The following is a 17330-nucleotide window of genomic DNA, read 5'->3' on the forward strand; positions in this document are numbered from 1 at the left end:
GGTAGCCCTATACCCATGCAGCCCTTTGAATTAAAGGGCTGACTGAGGGTGTTGGTGCCTCTAGTCGGGGAGAGCCTGGCAGGGCCCTGGCTCTGCAGCACTTTTTGGAGACTTCCAGGGCCCAGCCCTGACTAGCCCCAGCCCATTTAAACTCTTCCCTGCTCCAATTGCTGTGCTGTCCCTTGTGGGTCAGCTTTGATGGTGGTGTAGGGCAGGGGCATGAGTGACTCCATGCAACATAAACAATACCAAGAGCTTAATTATAAGGTTGGTGGTGTGGAAAGAAATGGAGGTACTTTCCCACCAATTTCCCACACCCCCAAATTCCGATGTTAGGGGTAAAGTCGTAGGCATACCTCAGCACTTGTTGGAGGGTTTTCCTCTACAGGGCCCGGGGTCTATGCAAACAGCAGAAGTGCCAGGAACGGGGATCAACACCTCCCCTCTGCCACTCGGATCCACCGTGATTGTGAATGGTTGAAACGTTTAACGCTTTTGGCAGTATTTCCACAAGATATAATACCAGACTTGTAACGAGGCCTCTGATACGACGTCACAGCAGGCCACAGCATTTGGAAATGGAAATAGTGTCCACTGGCTTCCTATGGAAGGCGTACACAACAAGGAAAAGATTCCACTTGCGTTTCCTGACTCATCTAACTTGCTTTGGAATTTGGTATTTTCTGAGTGCAAACCACCCATCACTTGTGTGCCTTTTTGTAGTCACTTCCATGCGTGCACCCATTTTCTGTAACTTGTGTGTGTTGGGCGGGTGTGTGTAAGCCCCTTCACCATCCTGTGCGCTATTTATTGAAGGTTTTTGAAATGGAATCCATTTTAAGTAAGAGATCCCTGTGCTAATTGTGTCCAGCGCTACAGTCTGAAATTCTGCAGGCCCCCTGATGTGTCTTTAGGTTTTATGAGGGCTCCTGTTGTAATGTAGTCTTGTCCTGCCACTGGCCTGGATGTTTGCTGTAGAATGTTGGTGCATGAATGCAGCTCAGGAGAATGTTGGGTGGATCTGTGTGTGAATGTTCTGTGAGTGTCAGTTGGGGGCCTGAGCTGGGTTGAATGGATGGCCCGTGGGTCTGCTCCTTTGTTAGTGATGTTTCTACCTTCCTATGTTCCTGTCCTTCTCTACGCGTGCTGTAAATACATAAAGAGTAACTGGAGTATTGTACAGATTGTACACATGTGAATAAAGCCTACCTGGAACCAAACCTAGACTACAGCTGGTCTGTACTTCAGTGATGCATCCTGAATGTCTAGCATAAGGCTTTACAACAGCTCCTCTAGCTCTTGTGTTAACCATTCTCCCGTTTGCGTGTTTTCTGATTTCAGACGCACAGCCGAGCGCCATGGCTGCCAACCCTCTTCCCGGAGCCCCCGCTGCCCCTGCAGGCGCCGGAGCTGGATCCAACTCGGGGGAGCTGCTCCCACACTTCCTGGTGGAACCCAACGATGTCTACATTGTGAAGAACAAGCCAGTGACCCTGGCGTGTGAGGCCACGCCTGCCACTCAGGTCTACTTTAAGTGCAATGGGGAGTGGGTCCACCAGCCCGATCACGTGACGGAGCACAGCACGGATAAAGGCACTGGTAAGGGGTTCCTCGCCATGGGGTGGGGGGACAGTGAGGATAACCAGTACCTAACCTTGTAATGGAGCACAGCACGGACAAGGACACCAGTAATGGGAATCTGACCATGGGGCCAGGGCACCAGTAATGGACATGTAGCCTTGGGGCAAGGGCACCAGTAATGGGAATCTGACCATGGGGCAAGGGCACCAGTAATGGGAATGAGATCATGGGGCAAGGGCACCAGTAATGGGAATCTCACTATGGGGCAATGGCACTAGTAATGGGAATCTGACCGCAGGGCCAGGGCACCAGTAATGGGAATCTGACCATGGGGCAAGGGCACCAGTAATGGGAATCTGAGCAAGGGGCCAGGTCACCAGTAATGGGAATCTGAACATGGGGCAAGGGCACCAGTAATGGGAATCTGCGCACGGGCCAGGGCACCAGTAATGGGAATCTGACTATGGGGCAGGGACACCAGTAATGGGAAGCTGACCATAGAGCATGGGCAATAGCTGCAATCAGTATCCCAACAGATGAGGGCACTGGTAAGGGCACCTGACCATGAATTTGAGATACTAAGAGTAACCATTATTCAAACATGTGACAGGGCACGCAGGGTGACATGGGTTTCAGTAAGGGGCATCAGTCCCTTTTGTGGTGGTGGACACCTCCTTGGCCTTTCTATTCGTCCTTCAGAGGTCCACCTCATCCAGCTCTACAGGATCCCCCTGAATCCTCGTAAATGGTCTCTCGCTGTCCAGGTGCCTCTATGCTGGCCAATATTAGCCATTCATGTTCTAATATTGCCCCCCCACCCCCACCACCCGATAGATTTGCTAATGAGCATAGATTCTATCCTTCGCCACTCCCTGCCAGTCTATATACCAGGGCAGTTCTGAAATTTAGCCTCAATCATGGCTGATAGTGACCCCTGCAGTTGCTACACAGCTCTGTCGGTGGGACCTCAACCCAACCATGGATCCCCAAACTAATGCTAACATTGCGAGCATCCAGAACCTTGTCACGGCTTCTTTAAAAACAATGGCAACCTCCAAGGCAAGGTCTAATAGTCCTAAATACAGGCAGAGTGTTCTAAAATAAAAAGGTACTTCTGCCGTTGCTGCCTAAAGACGTAGGTTCTTAGGGACCTTCGGAGCCTGAGATGGTCCTCAAGGTCGCATATGAACAGTAGATGGGTACGGAGGCTTCTGATGAAAAGAGCACCCGGGCCAGCTTTTGTAGCAGCTTTTGGGAACGCTGATGAGGCGATAGTTGGCTGAGCAGACATTACATGACAGGTGATCAGTGGAATTGCTCAGCCTGTGCACCGGGATTTTGGAAGCTACCTGGTGAAAGGCCCACTCTGTGATGTACAGGCCCTTACATTCAATCGGCTAGCCGCCGGAAGCCAATGAAGTTCTGGTAGTGCCTGGCAAATGTGAGGTGCTTTGGGGATCTTCTGGAGAATTGTAGTCGAGGGTTCTGTGTTCTTTGCAATTTCTGCGTGGATTTCATAGGGGCTCCAGATAAAACAAGATGAAAAAGTTCTGATTTGCTGAGAGACCGGCCTTCACAGCTGTGATGTGGCGACCAAATGAAAAACATATGCGACAGCCTTTGCAAAGTGTGTGTTTGGCGGAGCAGAATTAGGTGATAATTTGGGCCCGGGTGTCATTGTCAATTAGTCGTTCCGCATGTTTCCTAAATGCTATACTGAAGATTGAATTTCAAAGTTCTCAAAAGTGCACAAATAAGCGTCCCAGGCAGAGACCACTGCATCTGGGCGCAGATGTTACTGGTATATTGCATTGGTAGGTGTTCAAGGTCTGCAGAGCAGATGTCCTCCCAGGTGGATTTGGGTTCGCCATAAATCCTTATCTTTCTTCATCTACATTGAAAATGCAGCTCGAGCTCATGGAAATGTTAATTGATAGCATGTATTGTGCAAATTAAAAAGATGCTTCATGAAGGTTCTTATCTAGCCCACGCACGACCTGTGTGTCATTCACGTGTGTGTGTAAAATTGAATGCCATGTTGGCCTGAGAACTTTGCTGAAGGCTTGAAATATAAGGGAAAACAGAACAGAGACAGTACAGACCCCTGTGGGACTCCACGTTCACCTGAGATGTTTTTTGGTTCATAAGCTCATAGCAGAACTGGCTCCGATCAAGCAGAAGGGGACCAGGGGAGCCACTTGAGGGCCACAGTAGAAAGGCCATCCCCTGCAGGTGGAACAGTACGATTAAGAGATGGACTGTGTGGAAGGCTGCGGAAAGATCCAGCAGATCCAGAGCTCCATCACTCCCTTCATGTACACTCCTCCCCACATCATTGAACCTGGCTGCGACTACTGACCATGACGCCATGATTGGCCAAAGTCCTTCACTTTGCAACCTTCCTCATCCTTCTATGCTCCCTTCTGCCATCACTTCCTCCACAGCACTGCTCTTCCTACATGTTTGCCGTATCTCTCTTCCCCTGCTTTTCTATTACTAGTCTGCTTTCCTCTTGTTTCCCTTCCTTCTTTCTCCTTCCCTCCCTTGCTTTCTCCTCCCTCCACTGCTGCCATCTCAACCCGCACTTCTCTTTCTCCACTCCTCTTCCTTCCCTCATCTTCCATTTCTTCGGCCTCATTGCCGCTGCACTCCAATTCCATCCCTGAATTTCTCCTCAGCCCCTTCTTTTCATTTCTTTCCCTGGCGTTCTCCAACTTACCGCTGTGCTAACATCCTTCTGCCATCCCCCATGCTCCTCTTCTTCCTCTCACTCGTCGTCCTCCCCTGCACTCTTCTAGCACCACTTTCATCTGAAGTCCTCCCATCCCTGCAAGTCTTTTCCTCCCATCCACTTCCTTTTCTCCTGGGCATTGCTCCTCCTGCTCCTTAAACTATTATGATCTCTTCCAGGCATTGCTACGCTGTTCCTACCCTGTTCTCCTCTTCCTGACTTCCTTCCTTCCTCTTCTCTGCCCTCCTCTGTTCTAAGATCCCCTCCTCTCCTCTACTTTTCACTCCTCTCTCAGCCTTCCTAGTCTCCCCTCGCCCTCCTCGCCACCATTCACCTTGCCGTTCTTCTTGTCTCGCTGTGCCCTTCTTCTTCTTCACGTGTTCTTCTTTCCTCTCTTTGCCGCCTCTCCTTTCCTTCCATCCCCGTTCCTCTCTCCTATCTTCGCTTTGCTTCTCCTCTCCCATCATCCCCTCCCTCTTATCTAGTCCCCTCTCCACGAGTCTCCTACCCATTCCTCTCCGTTCCCTGCTCTATTTTTCCAGTACTCTTCCTTCCTTCTTACATATCCTCTCTGTTCCTCTCCTCCCTCCTCGCCTCTCATCTACCCACCCCTCCTAACCCTCTTTTTCGTCTCCTCTCTCTCCTCCCCTTTTCGCTGGTCTCTTCCAATCCCTCTCCTCTTTGTGATCTTCTCTTTTTCAGCGCTCTTCTTTCCTTCCTTCAACTTCTCTCCTCCCATCTCCTCCTCATCTCCTCCCATCTCCTCCTCATCTCCTCCCATCTCCTCCTCTCCGTCTCCCGTCTCCCCCCCTCCCATCTCATCTTTGCTCCTCCATCTCCCCCGCTGAACCCCTCCCCTTCCACTGCCCCCACCTTCGTTGTAATTTGAGCATGTAATTAGCAGCTGTTCCTGGACACTCTTACCTGGCAGGAGAGGTGTGAAACCTCCAGTGAATGCTTCCACAGAACGCAGCTAGTTATTACTTCCCTTGACTGCAGTTTTTGCAACTAAGCAAGAATGAGAAGTAGTGTAAGTTTAATAACGCAATGCAATATTCCAGCTTGTGCCGGGGTGTGGCCCAAAAAGGGAGGGAAAGGATGAGCAAGAAGCTGGTGATGGAGAGGGGGGCTATGGCAGATGAAGAGGAAGCGTGGGAACTGGGGTGGAGGTATCGCGAGAACTGGGATCCTTACAACAACTTGAGGGATTGACTCAAAGTGTGGGGGACACACAAAAACAAAGGAATTATGTTGCTTGGTGATAGAACATTTTATTTCAGAAAGAGGTACCAGAAGTTACGAGAGTAGAACAAATTCCCGAGCAACACCAGTAACAAACAGACTAGAGGTTGAAACGTGTCGACCGTGCTTGAATGAAAGAGCTGCACACTGCCAAACTGATGGAAATCAGCAGCCATGTAGGGGAGAATAACTCTTTCGTCCGTTCACATACTAGAAATGCATTCCAGTAAAAATCATCAATAAAAGAACAAAGGAAGAGATCCCCCAAAACGTTCACTTGCTGATTTCCGTGCTAGATGCTTGGAGATCAAGCCACAAACTCAGAGGTGGTTCATAAGCACACAATTCACATGGCTCCAGCAGGGATGGACTGGGAACTAAAAGAGGCCCTGGAAATAATGTTCAAAGTGGCCCCATATGGCACATTTTCAGCAAGCCCAATACTTTTCCTATGAGAAAATTTGGAACTACCACACAAAAGAGGCCCAGGGTGCAGAGGCCCACCGGGAAATCTCCAGAGTTCCCTATGGGCCAGTCCGCCCCTGGGCTCAAGTCATCTCCAGATCTCGCTGGGTTTCAGTGCTTGCTCAACACAAAAGCAACAGACGAGATCTGGTAAAATAATAAAAGTAGGTGTATACACACAGGCAAATAAAACAGGAAAATCAGGCTGCCAAGATTTGGACACATGGAAAACCAGTTGGCCAGTGCCACCCCGGGCAAAGGATACTGACAGCGTAGATTTTGTAGCTTGACAATTCACCAGTCATGGTGCTTGGGCCCAGATTGTTGCCCCTAAATTCCCTGAAAAACACACACGCACAAAACTATTCACGGGACTCTCACAATAACTCAGCACAGCAAAAATCTGTACTTATGTTACAGAGTGCCTAAGATTACTCAAGGAAGCACTTTGAATCCAATGAAGTGCCACAGCCAATTGGCGGACATTGACCAATCAGCTAAAGCCCCAAGACGCCCATAATTATGGTCCTTTACAGTTCTTTACAGTTTCTCACTCTGTCCTCCTCCACTCTTCGCCCCCTGCAACTAATCCAGAATAGGACTGCAAGACTTATCCTTGGCCTCAAGCCCGGGGGCCATATCTCTCCAGCCTGAAATCTCTCCACTGGCTCGCGGTGGCTGCACGGATCAAGTTCAAGACCCTTTGCATTGTCCACATGCTTTCTGCGGCCAGGGCCCGCACTACATCTAACGCTCTCTTCCAAAATACCTTCCTTCTCGATCCCTTTGCTCAGCTACCTCCAACTCTCTAAGGGTTAGACGCTTCTCCAGGTAGAGAGTCGGGGTAGATTTCTCTCCTCTGCTGGTGGCTTCCTCTGGAATGGCCTCCCTGCCCCTCTCAAACTTGAGCCGGACCACCTGAAGTTCCAGAAGCAGCTCAAAACCTTCCTCGTCTCCTCTGCTTTCTCTCTCTGCCTCCCGTGCTGACCTAGCTGACCTACCTATTTGTTGTACCGACTGGTTGCTTGGCTACCCTCAGAGTCTCACAGGGTACCAGGCTCTTACTTGATCAGTCACTCTTGCACTACCTCTGGGCCTACCACGCACTTAGGGGCTGTAACTGTAACCCTGCAAACCCTCATTCTCCTTGCACTACCCAGAGCCGTGCTGCCCTGGCTGCACCTACTCAGAGCATTGCTGCCCTGCTTCCCCTCCACTGTCCCTTGCACTTCCCCCCTCCCTATCCCCTTGCACTTCTCGTTCTTCCACTTGCACGATCTGAATGATACAAGGCCTAGTAAGATCGTGTGTCTTGTCCTCCCTTTGTCTTCCCTCCTTTGTCTTGTTGCGTCTAGAAACATTTTTGTACAGGTGCGTTACAAATGACTTATATCATGCCAGTAACGAAGTGAAAACTCCAATTGAAAAGCCTAGAGAAACAACCAAATTGGTCGACTGGAACCCTGCGACATAATCGTGCGATAAACCTCAATCACAGCTCAGCAGCAAGAGTTCACTCTGTAGGGGAAAGAACAGGGGTGGACTGGGAACCAAAAGAGGCCCAGGAAATAGTTTTCAAACTGGCCCCATATTACACATTTTCAACAAGCCCAATCCCTTTTCCGATGAGAAAATGTGGAAATACCACATAAAAGAGACCCAGGGTTCAGAGGCCTACCGGGAAATCCCCAGAGTTCCCTGGAGGACAGTCCACCCCTAGAAAAGAAAAGGTACAGAAAGCCAGCTTTTTGTGTCCATTATCCGTAAGTGTGTTGTTTAAAGTCTGTGTTACGGTTACTTGTTACTGTTGTAGCACACCCTCTCAATTGGTCACCCAAGGCTCTCATGGACCTCACACAACACGACTGCACAGCATCAAGCACAGGCCCCAAATGACACTGATCAGCACAGATATCTGATTTCCATTTAGCACCAGAGGGAGTGTGTCCAGCCTATCAGGTGGCCGGAAACACAAGCAGAATCCATCTGGGACTGCCCACATTGTCTCTTGCCTCACCCCTGGTGTCTGCCATTTTCACCCTGCTTCAGCCCATGCCCCAGGACCCTTCATGGCTTCCCCCGCCCTCAGCTTCCAACTAATGGTCCACGACTGCTCCCCCCCTCAGCCCCTACCAGAGTCCCATCCCAGCTCCCTTTCCACCCATCCTCTCTTGCACTTACCTTTTCGCCCTGTCTCCACAATACACACCAGCTTCATGATGGCTTAAGGCATAGAAAAGGGACTACATCATTTGATTGGCCTCGATGATGGCCATCTTGGTTTGTAGTTTTTCAAAGAAAATTGGGCATTAGCACCCTGGATGGATGCCCAGGCGCTACTAGCCATCGACCCCACTATGTGGGCTGGTCTGGGCCGGTAATGACCACAAGCCCTCGCAAGACCCTCATTGTGCTCTGGCCTATCTGGTTTTGGCTTGCAGCCATTATAAGCCTTGTCCGCCCCATATAGCGGACTTTGGTGCTATAATATTGCTTCATATGCAGATCCTTATACCCCATGGTGGTGGCAGTGGCAATTAACCCATAACCGCCTCACAGTTCTTCAACCACCGAGATGAAGGAGCACAGTCGCCAATCCCCCAAAGCTGGCCTTTGCTCGTCTGGCTGCATCAGCTATATCCATGAAACAGGATACATGTAACAGAATACATGAATAACATCTGAATACTAAGTCCACTATGGGTTAGAGGCGCAACCTTTAACTAAGCATAATTATACATTTGCCTGGGGCTGCAAAGCTGGGGCAGTGCAATAGAGAAATCAAACATATACACATTAAATTGCCTCCTTGTCAAAGAACGTTTGATGCCTTTTTCATGGTTCCATTAGCTTTGATTACACCATCACAGGCCTACAATTAGGTAAAACAACCTGTCCCCCTTAAGCCAGGGGAGGTGAAAGAGAGGAGTGTGTGTGTGTGCGTGTGTGTGTGTGTGTGAGAGAGAGAGAGAGAGAGAGAGAGAGAGAGAGAGAGAGAGAGAGAGAGAGAGAGAGAGCGAGAGAGACTGGATGAGGAAGGAAGGAAGGAAGGAAGGAAGGAAGGAAGGAAGGAAGGAAGGAAGGAAGAAAGAAAGAAAGAAAGAAAGAAAGAAAGAAAGAAAGAAAGAAAGAAAGAAAGAAAGAAAGAAAGAAAGAAAGAAAGAAAGAAAGAAAGAAAGAAAGAAAGAGAAAGAAGGGGGAGGGAGGGAGGAAGGAAGGAAGGAAGAAAGAAAGAAAGAAAGAAAGAAAGAAAGAAAGAAAGAAAGAAAGAAAGAAAGAAAGAAAGAAAGAAAGAAAGAAAGAAAGAAAGAAAGAAAGAAAGAAAGAAAGAAAGAAAGAAAGAAAGGAAGGGAGGGAGGAAGGGAAGGTGGGTGGTATGATTAATGTATGTGACTATGTTCTATGTACAGCGCTCAGGTGTTAGCGCTATATAAATAACAAATTATCATTGCAGGCACCTGCATGTTCAGTGTATGTAGGTTTTGGCTCATGGGTGACAGCAAGTGGAGCAAATGCTTTTGGTTGAGCTTAATGTTTTAGATTAGGCTATAAGGTGGCACTTCAAACAAACAACCACAAAGCCAACAGTTTGGGCTTGAGGCATCGGATATGCATTTGTCAGGTACTCACAAAATAGGCCCAGGTAATCACTCAATTTTCCAGCTTTTTCTATCTTATGGTCAGGTATTACCATTTCATCCGTGTTTAGTAAATGCATATCCCATACCTAAACAAAAGCCCAAACTGTTGGCTTTGCCAATGCTTTTTTTTAAGGACAGACTTCAGCTTGTTTTTTACTTCTTTTCAAATGAAGTTGGGCTTGTTTTATTACGTTGTATCTTGCAACGCTGCCTTAGTCTTTCAGTTAGTGCCCAACGATGCACATGTTTTGGGCAACACCAAGACCGAGTGCTCTCACCAAAGGCACTCTAAGCGAAAGACAGCCTGACAAAAACAAAGTTTTACACTTTTAGCACTGCTCTCCTACTGCAGACGAGAGAGCGCAACTGACTGTTCCTCTGGCACTTCGAGACTGAGCACTCTCACAGTATAAACACACTCACTCGACGTGACACTGGCAAATCATACATTGAGGCAAACTGCCAACCCCTGCTTGAGAACATAAATTACAACATTGTACCACGCAAAGCCTGTTCGAGAGACCTGTCCTTGACCGTACCTCCTTGTGCCTCGGCTTGAGTCTGGGTATTTGTGTATCACCTCCCACCCATACGCCTACTCGCACACATTCCATGCACACGCACACCAGTTGCCCCCTGCCAGGTGACAGGATGAGGAAGAACAGCCGCAGCACACAGCTCCCCGCTGACTGTCACACCTCAGATGCGCGCGACAGTGGAGAGGCGCCTGCGCCACGGGCGGCCGAAGATGCTGTTTTAGGTGTTTATGGAAAGCGCGCAGACGGCAGAGCCCGGCCTTAAAAGCAAACGCGGCACAGGTTTAATCAGTGCATTCCGACGCCAAGCACACACGGGCACATGCACAGACTAGAAACCACCAACACACAGAGCAGCACATATCCGCAGACAAGGTTTTGATTTTGATTTTATTTTATTTATAAAGCGCAAAAAACCAGGCCCAGGGGCAACGGGCGCATACTCTTAAACATGTTACAAAAAGCAGTAGTTACAGAAGTTACAAAAATATACAGCATATATACCTGTACATACTCTTAAACATGTTACAAAAAGCAGTAGTTACAGTGAGTTAGGAAGATATACAGCATATATACATGTACCGAAGGGTACCATTAACAGCGTATAATACAGGGACAGAGCACAGAGAAAATGTATATTCAGTCCTGTACCCCACATGGAGTCTGGACTGTGTCAAGGTCTCATGAGTCTTGGGAGAGCAGCCATGTTTTAGCATTGTTCTTGAAGGAGTGGAATGATGGTTCAATTCTGATAGGTGTGGGCAAGGTGTTCCAGAGTTTGGAGGCCAGGACGGGGAAGCTCACCTCACCAGCTTTTTGGAGTTTGCATCTAGGCACGATGAGCCTGTGAGTTTGGGCTGCTCTGGTAGGTCGAGTGGAGGTGTGGCGTGAGAAGCGAGCGGACAGGTAAGGTGGGGCGTTGTTGCTCATACATTTGTGAGTCAAAGCTAGGGTTTTCAGGGCAATTCTCTGTTTTACCGGGAGCCAGCGTAAGTACGATCTGATGGAGGAGATATGAGAGCGTCTAGGTAAAACCGCAAAGAATCAACAACACACCAAGAGATGCACCAGCGCACAGATACATCCAACAGAAACGGCAAATACACACTCACACCAGGACACACCCTGTCCACCACATATACAGACAACTCCCCCCATACAAGCTAACACGCATACACACAAAGTGTAAATAAGACACTCACACACGATACTAGTATTTACATGCCCCACTGTATGATACAATAGCAAACCCACCTGCCAGCAGAGCGTATATACACAAGGGCATGCACTACGCGCTCTCACACACCCTTCTCACACACCCTTACACTCCGCATCAGCACTTACATTGCTATATGAAATGTACCAGCCTGCACCATTTCATCAGCACACAAATCAGCGCACGTCAGCACGCACATACCTGCAAACCGACCCAAAACACACAGTGCTGCACATATATACTATGCACACCCGCCCTTGCACGATGTTCACATCGGAATACTGGATGGACCATCTCGAGCACAAACACATAAGCATGTTAAGCAACATGAAAAGGGTCAACAGTGGCACACAATCGCATGGGCACATATGGGCCTTTCTTCTCAATCACAAATTGCCACAAAGCAAGCATTCCTGAATATCTCCATGTCAAGGGCACACACCAAATCACATCCATAGAATCACACTTGTACAGGTAGACAGCACACCTCCACACACATACAGCAGGATTACACACTAACAACAGCACTCAGGTTAAATGGTATCACCCTGATATAAAACCACATAGATATACACATATACTGAAACAACCACTCACAACACTCACATCCATAGACTAACTTTTCAGCAAACACACACATGCATTCATACACAGACAACACCTATGGAGTAGCACAGTCCAATGTGACACTGGCGTATTAGAGGCAGTGCTGGGGTTCGAATCCCAAGCACAGAACGAAAAGCAAGTGTTTGAGCCCCGGCTCGATTGAAGTTTTGGGAGACTGCTGGATCTCAGCCCCTGCTAGCCCCGGCCCACTTAAAGCTCTGGTTACAACACCACATCCATAGACTAACTTGTCAGCGAACACATACATACATATATACATAAATACCTGAAATGCACACTTTCACAAACGAATTTGATCAATTGTGCCGTGGCTGACATCAGTGCGACTGACACCAACTCAGACATTCAATAATGTGAGACTTCGATACACCCATTTGTGTGGCCAATAGTGCCAAGCAGTGAGTAGCTTCCTTTGACCTTGTGGTTTGCATGATTGCTCCCTCTTGATATACTAAGCCAGTTATGGCCCTTGACCTGCATGATCTCATCCGACAGGATGGCAAATCTCATTTAGACCTCAGAAGCCGTATCCTTCTCGGGGATAAGGTAACACAAAATGCTCCTTGCTTTCTACTGGCGAGTACCCTCGCCAGACTGGCTGTGTGCAGACGCCCTGATTGATGTCAATTACTATTTTTGTTTTGGATAAGGAGGCATAAAACTGTACACAAGGGTAAGACATACAGGTCACCCCGCTAAAATCTAGATAGCTCTAGCCTCCACATCATGTTTCCCCATTGTGATGAATAAACATCTGGGGCACCAGTGGTCCAGTGATGCATATCCGTTTCTCAACCATCAATAAGCCCCACACCTCTAATACACCAGAAGGTATCTGAACAGATTGGAATAACAAGCACATTATAAACCTCCATATCCAATGATGGTAACGTGGACGGAATGGCAGGCTTATCTCTGAAAGGTCATGGGTTGTTGGTTAGTTGCAACACAGAGAAAATGCAATTATAATCCAATGATAAATGGGACTGCCCAGTCAAGGTTGTATCAAAAATATCTACTTTATTTATATCACAACAGACAGTTCTAGCAACAATACGAAATACAACCCCGCCTGTAAAGCAATGCAAAGGGCAGACAGTTTCAAAGAAGGAAAAGGGATGCACTCTGGATACTGACAGGAGGGTAGTCGGTATGGTTAATAACCACAACAGTACAAAGGCAGCAATGGTTCTTAAAATGTCTCTAGGGGACTTTTGGGAAGGACCAGGGGGATAGACCCACAATGTACCTTGTGCTGTAGGTGTTCTTGGTGCTCAACAGGGTCTAGTTGGCTTCAGGGTGCTTTACAGGCTTCTGCAACAGAGTTGAAAATGGGAGTCAGCTGCAGGTATCAGGCGGAAAGACTGTTTGGCGAGCAAAGCTGGAGGAGCGGCTGCAGGCTCACCTAAACTGTGGCTCAGGGTCAGGAATTGTTGTCTCTGTGCGGATCGCCAGTTCTTAAGCACTGGTTGAGACATCCCAGAGGACTCAAGTGGTGGCAGATTGACAATAGTCTGCGCTGCTGTCAGTTGCAGATCAAGGAACTCGACTAGCTCGAAAATGTCCTTCAAGGCGGATGTTGGTAGATGCTCGTCGAGGCACTTCTCCCAGCTTCTTTAATGGGTTTGTGTCGTCCTTTAAGGCGAGCGGTCCACAGATGCAGATTGTGTTGCAGGCGGCTGCCTTGTCCTGGGTTGTAGGTTCAGAGACCTTCTGGAGGGTCCTCTGAGTTCTTTATCTCCCTCTGGTCCCTGGGAGATGTTTGGGGGATGGGTCTTGCTTCCCTCTTTGGCTCTACTGGCCTTCCTTCACTGACGGAAGACGTAAGGCAGACTGTACATTCAACAAAGGACCTAGGTTGAGTTCCTCTTGCTACTTCTGATGAGGTCTTCAGATGATCTGCTTAAAGAGGGGATCCAGCCCTCTTTGAAAGCCAAGTGGGCCACAGTGATTGGTGTAGGCTAAGCCTACTGTAGAGAGGCAGATGTACACGTCATCTCTAGTGCCCGCTTCCTCACCTCCGTCATACTGGAATAGCAGCAAGAGAGCACTCTGTGTGACACCAGGTATCGTCCCTATACCGCATCGAAGGTACTAGAGACGTTATGCACTTAGAAAACCATATTAAATGTACCCTCGCACTGACATGGTGGAAGGATGTCTACATACACCATTGGACATAGAAGAGCTATAAGAGAAATCAGACCAGAGCAACTGGATGTCATGAAGAGAAGACACAAGGACACACTGAAACAATATGCAAATACTTGATGAATAACAATGTAATTGAAGTAATAAGAGAAACATATACGAAGAGACAAAGAATCGCATTCATTAAGAACATAAGTGAGAAGAGGATCGATAAATGTACATACACAGAAACGCAAGGTAGATAAAAATATAGAAGCTGGCTGCAGATGAAAACATGATGCAATTAGAGCACCCATGAAGAAAAAGATGGACGTCGGACTAATGTTAAGAATTACCAAACTATCTCAGAGAAGGACAAAGGCTGCAGAGCTGAAAGCTGCTGGAAAACAACTTTGTGCGAGGAACAAAGAACAAAGAATGTCTGTTGGCCTGGGATTAAGGATGCCACATCAAGAAATAATTGCAAGGCATCAGGGGAGTCAAAGAGGATAAGTCATGTACGTAAGACATATTTCTCTTAGATCAAGTAAAGAAGAAAACATTTGCAAGTGCCAAATATTGAACAATTAAAGACACAGAAAACATATATGAGATGGAGCAACCAAGTTTTCCAGAGGCCAAGAGGAGTAATAGAACCCAGCCTAATTGAATTAAATAGCTTCAAATAAAAAGTCAAAATGGATAAAACCGTGGTTTCCTCATACTAGGTACAAGACTCAAAAACAAGACCTATTCATTAGCTCTAACTGAAGATAGTGGTGGACCTACACTACCTTAAAAGTCCCAGAGAAGAGAACAGTCAGCAAGGTAAATTTTAAAGAAGAATCCTTGACTTGGGTCTTAATTGATGAGAGATGGAAGGCTAATTGACCAGGTGGGTAGCAGTCTGACATTGTTCCCTGCACCTCAGTTTTGATTTGCTCACGTGTTGCTAACGAGCCGAAAGTCCAAGGTTGGGAGAGAATGCCACCCAACCATGAAGGCCTATGTAGCACTGCACTATACAATGTTGCAGAAGACAAACCGCTGTTGCTATTCTGCTTTTAATCTGTATTATACATATTTAGAGGTAGTTTGAAGCATGCTTACCAGATCAGGGGCAGCCCATTATGTTACAAACATCTAAACGATATATGGGTATAAATGTTCCTTTATCCAATCCCTCCATCCATGTACGATGACATCCTAGCTGACACACATCAAAGTATAAAGCCTTTGTATAATTAAAATATCACTGACAGTGTGTGTGCTGCAATTTGTCTGTTCACCATGTTTACCTACTTTATTTGAGCTTATAATAAAGTAGTATTTTTGACATATTCTTTGAGTCTGTCCGGTTAGTTGGGTCTGAGATCATTCATTGGTAATTCTATATCGCACTTGGTACGCTGCAAGTGCTACTGCACACTACCTTAGGGAACCAATCCTGGGTCCCTACCAACAATTTTCTATGTGTGTGAGGTCATAAATAGAGTGCTTTGCAACAGGAAATGGTAAAGGGGTGGAAAAGGAACCAGGGGTGCCCCAGAAACAAGATGGCAGAAACCTTCTCTGAACAGAACGATCTGTGGCTGCACTCCCTTGTGATACTAAGTCCCACCCATCTCCCTGTCTGTTGTTGATCAAAGAGTATCTATGGTTAATTGTCCTCCCTATGTGGTCCACTGTTAAAGCAGAAGGTCTACCTTGAAGCTGCGGCGAGACCAGAGTCTCCAACTCCTGCAAAGCACATTCTGGTACCTTATGGATGGGGTCCTCCTTAGCAGGGTGCTTACTGTATACAGCAGTCCCAGACATGACAGCTCACTGTCATTGGTATGGAGGGCAGAAGCGGGCTTCAGGTTGACAGAGTTACATATGAAATATTGTTGGGTTTTCTGTCTCCTTTGTTAAACTGTGCAGCCAGGCCCCATGTCAGCCTGTTTGAAGTACCCTCTAATTGGTATGTTAACCACTGCGACCAGCTGCAGGGCCTAACTAAAGAAGAGGGGGTATCCATGGAACCTTTGTTAGTTAATCAGGCTGGCCATGGCAGTGGGAACCTTGGTCCTCCCCCTTTCTGGAGATGGCATAGTGTACTCCTTTCTGTCACATTCCAGCTAAATATGACAGGGCGGACTGTGCCTGTAGGTTGTGTCCACCCAGAGTACACAGGTCTATGCATTTGTCATGCTGTGAGCATAGGAAAATGTGTGTGGATTAGCCCCACAAATTTCTCTGAGGTTAGTCTGCCATCATTGCATTTAATTAAAAATGTGAAAAGGCAAAGGCGGGTGCACGCCCACCATGTCGATGGTTGAATTCCTCACACACATGACCTATATATGGACAGCCTGCGAAAAGAGCGACTTACACCTTTAGACTGGCTCAGCCTGCATGCTGAGGCTACCAAAAGGATACAGTGCTGCCAAGAGTCACAACGTGTCAATACCAGCCTGCAGCATCCACTGAGCACCCCACTGAAGCCTGAGCCTCAAGGAGAGAACATGGCAGATTCAAATTAAAGGCCTGTGCTGAGGTGGAAACAGTGTCAACCCAAAGTTACAGTTAAACCTGGGGAACTCCCAGTTCAGTAGTCCAACATACTCATCGACAGCACCCAGCAACCTTGAACAGTCTGAGGTGTCAATCATCTGGGCCATTGATAGAAGACTCTGGCCACTGCACCAGCTCCCAAACTTCACCACTACTTCTTGGGCCCCTCCACAGAAATGTGCATGCGGTCCAAGGGCCATGGTTGACAGGGAAGTGGCCCCTTTAATTCACCAACACAATCTGGTATGTTCGCTACACCTGAATTGACTCTAACTCCATCGGTGAGGTTAAGAGTTGGTTCACCAAAGTGCTGCCACCTCCGTCTTCTCTTCATCATAACCACCAATGCACGTGTGCGCCTCCACGGAAATTGTCCAGCCGCAACTTATTTAGGTCCTGGAACCACTACTGCGGCTTGGGTAGGAAACCCAAAAGTATCAAGGGGAGGGGTCATACAGTCTTGCATGGTACTGTGCTTTTCCCACCAACCTAAAGGACCACCACCATTGGACACCAAAATGTAGAACTACAAGACTCCCACATCAAGGAATGAAACAGGACACTGTGGCCATGAGGACCCTGAATCTCCATGATTCAATGCCAGC

The 17330-nt window shown here is 47.7% G+C and overlaps 1 protein-coding gene across 2 annotated transcripts in view; it reads left to right on the forward strand.

Annotated features, from left to right (window-relative positions):
• Positions 1 to 17330, forward strand: part of UNC5A (unc-5 netrin receptor A) — a 1152281-nt gene that overhangs the window by 590337 nt on the left and 544614 nt on the right. For both annotated transcript variants that reach the window (XM_069651483.1, XM_069651482.1), the window contains exon 2: positions 1342 to 1599. In XM_069651483.1, the coding sequence (XP_069507584.1) occupies positions 1342 to 1599 (258 nt within the window). The remainder of the gene's footprint in view (positions 1 to 1341; positions 1600 to 17330) is intronic.

Source organism: Ambystoma mexicanum, chromosome 3p (assembly GCF_040938575.1).
Source record: "Ambystoma mexicanum isolate Mex_15411 chromosome 3p, UKY_AmexF1_1, whole genome shotgun sequence".
Lineage (NCBI taxonomy): Eukaryota > Metazoa > Chordata > Amphibia > Caudata > Ambystomatidae > Ambystoma > Ambystoma mexicanum.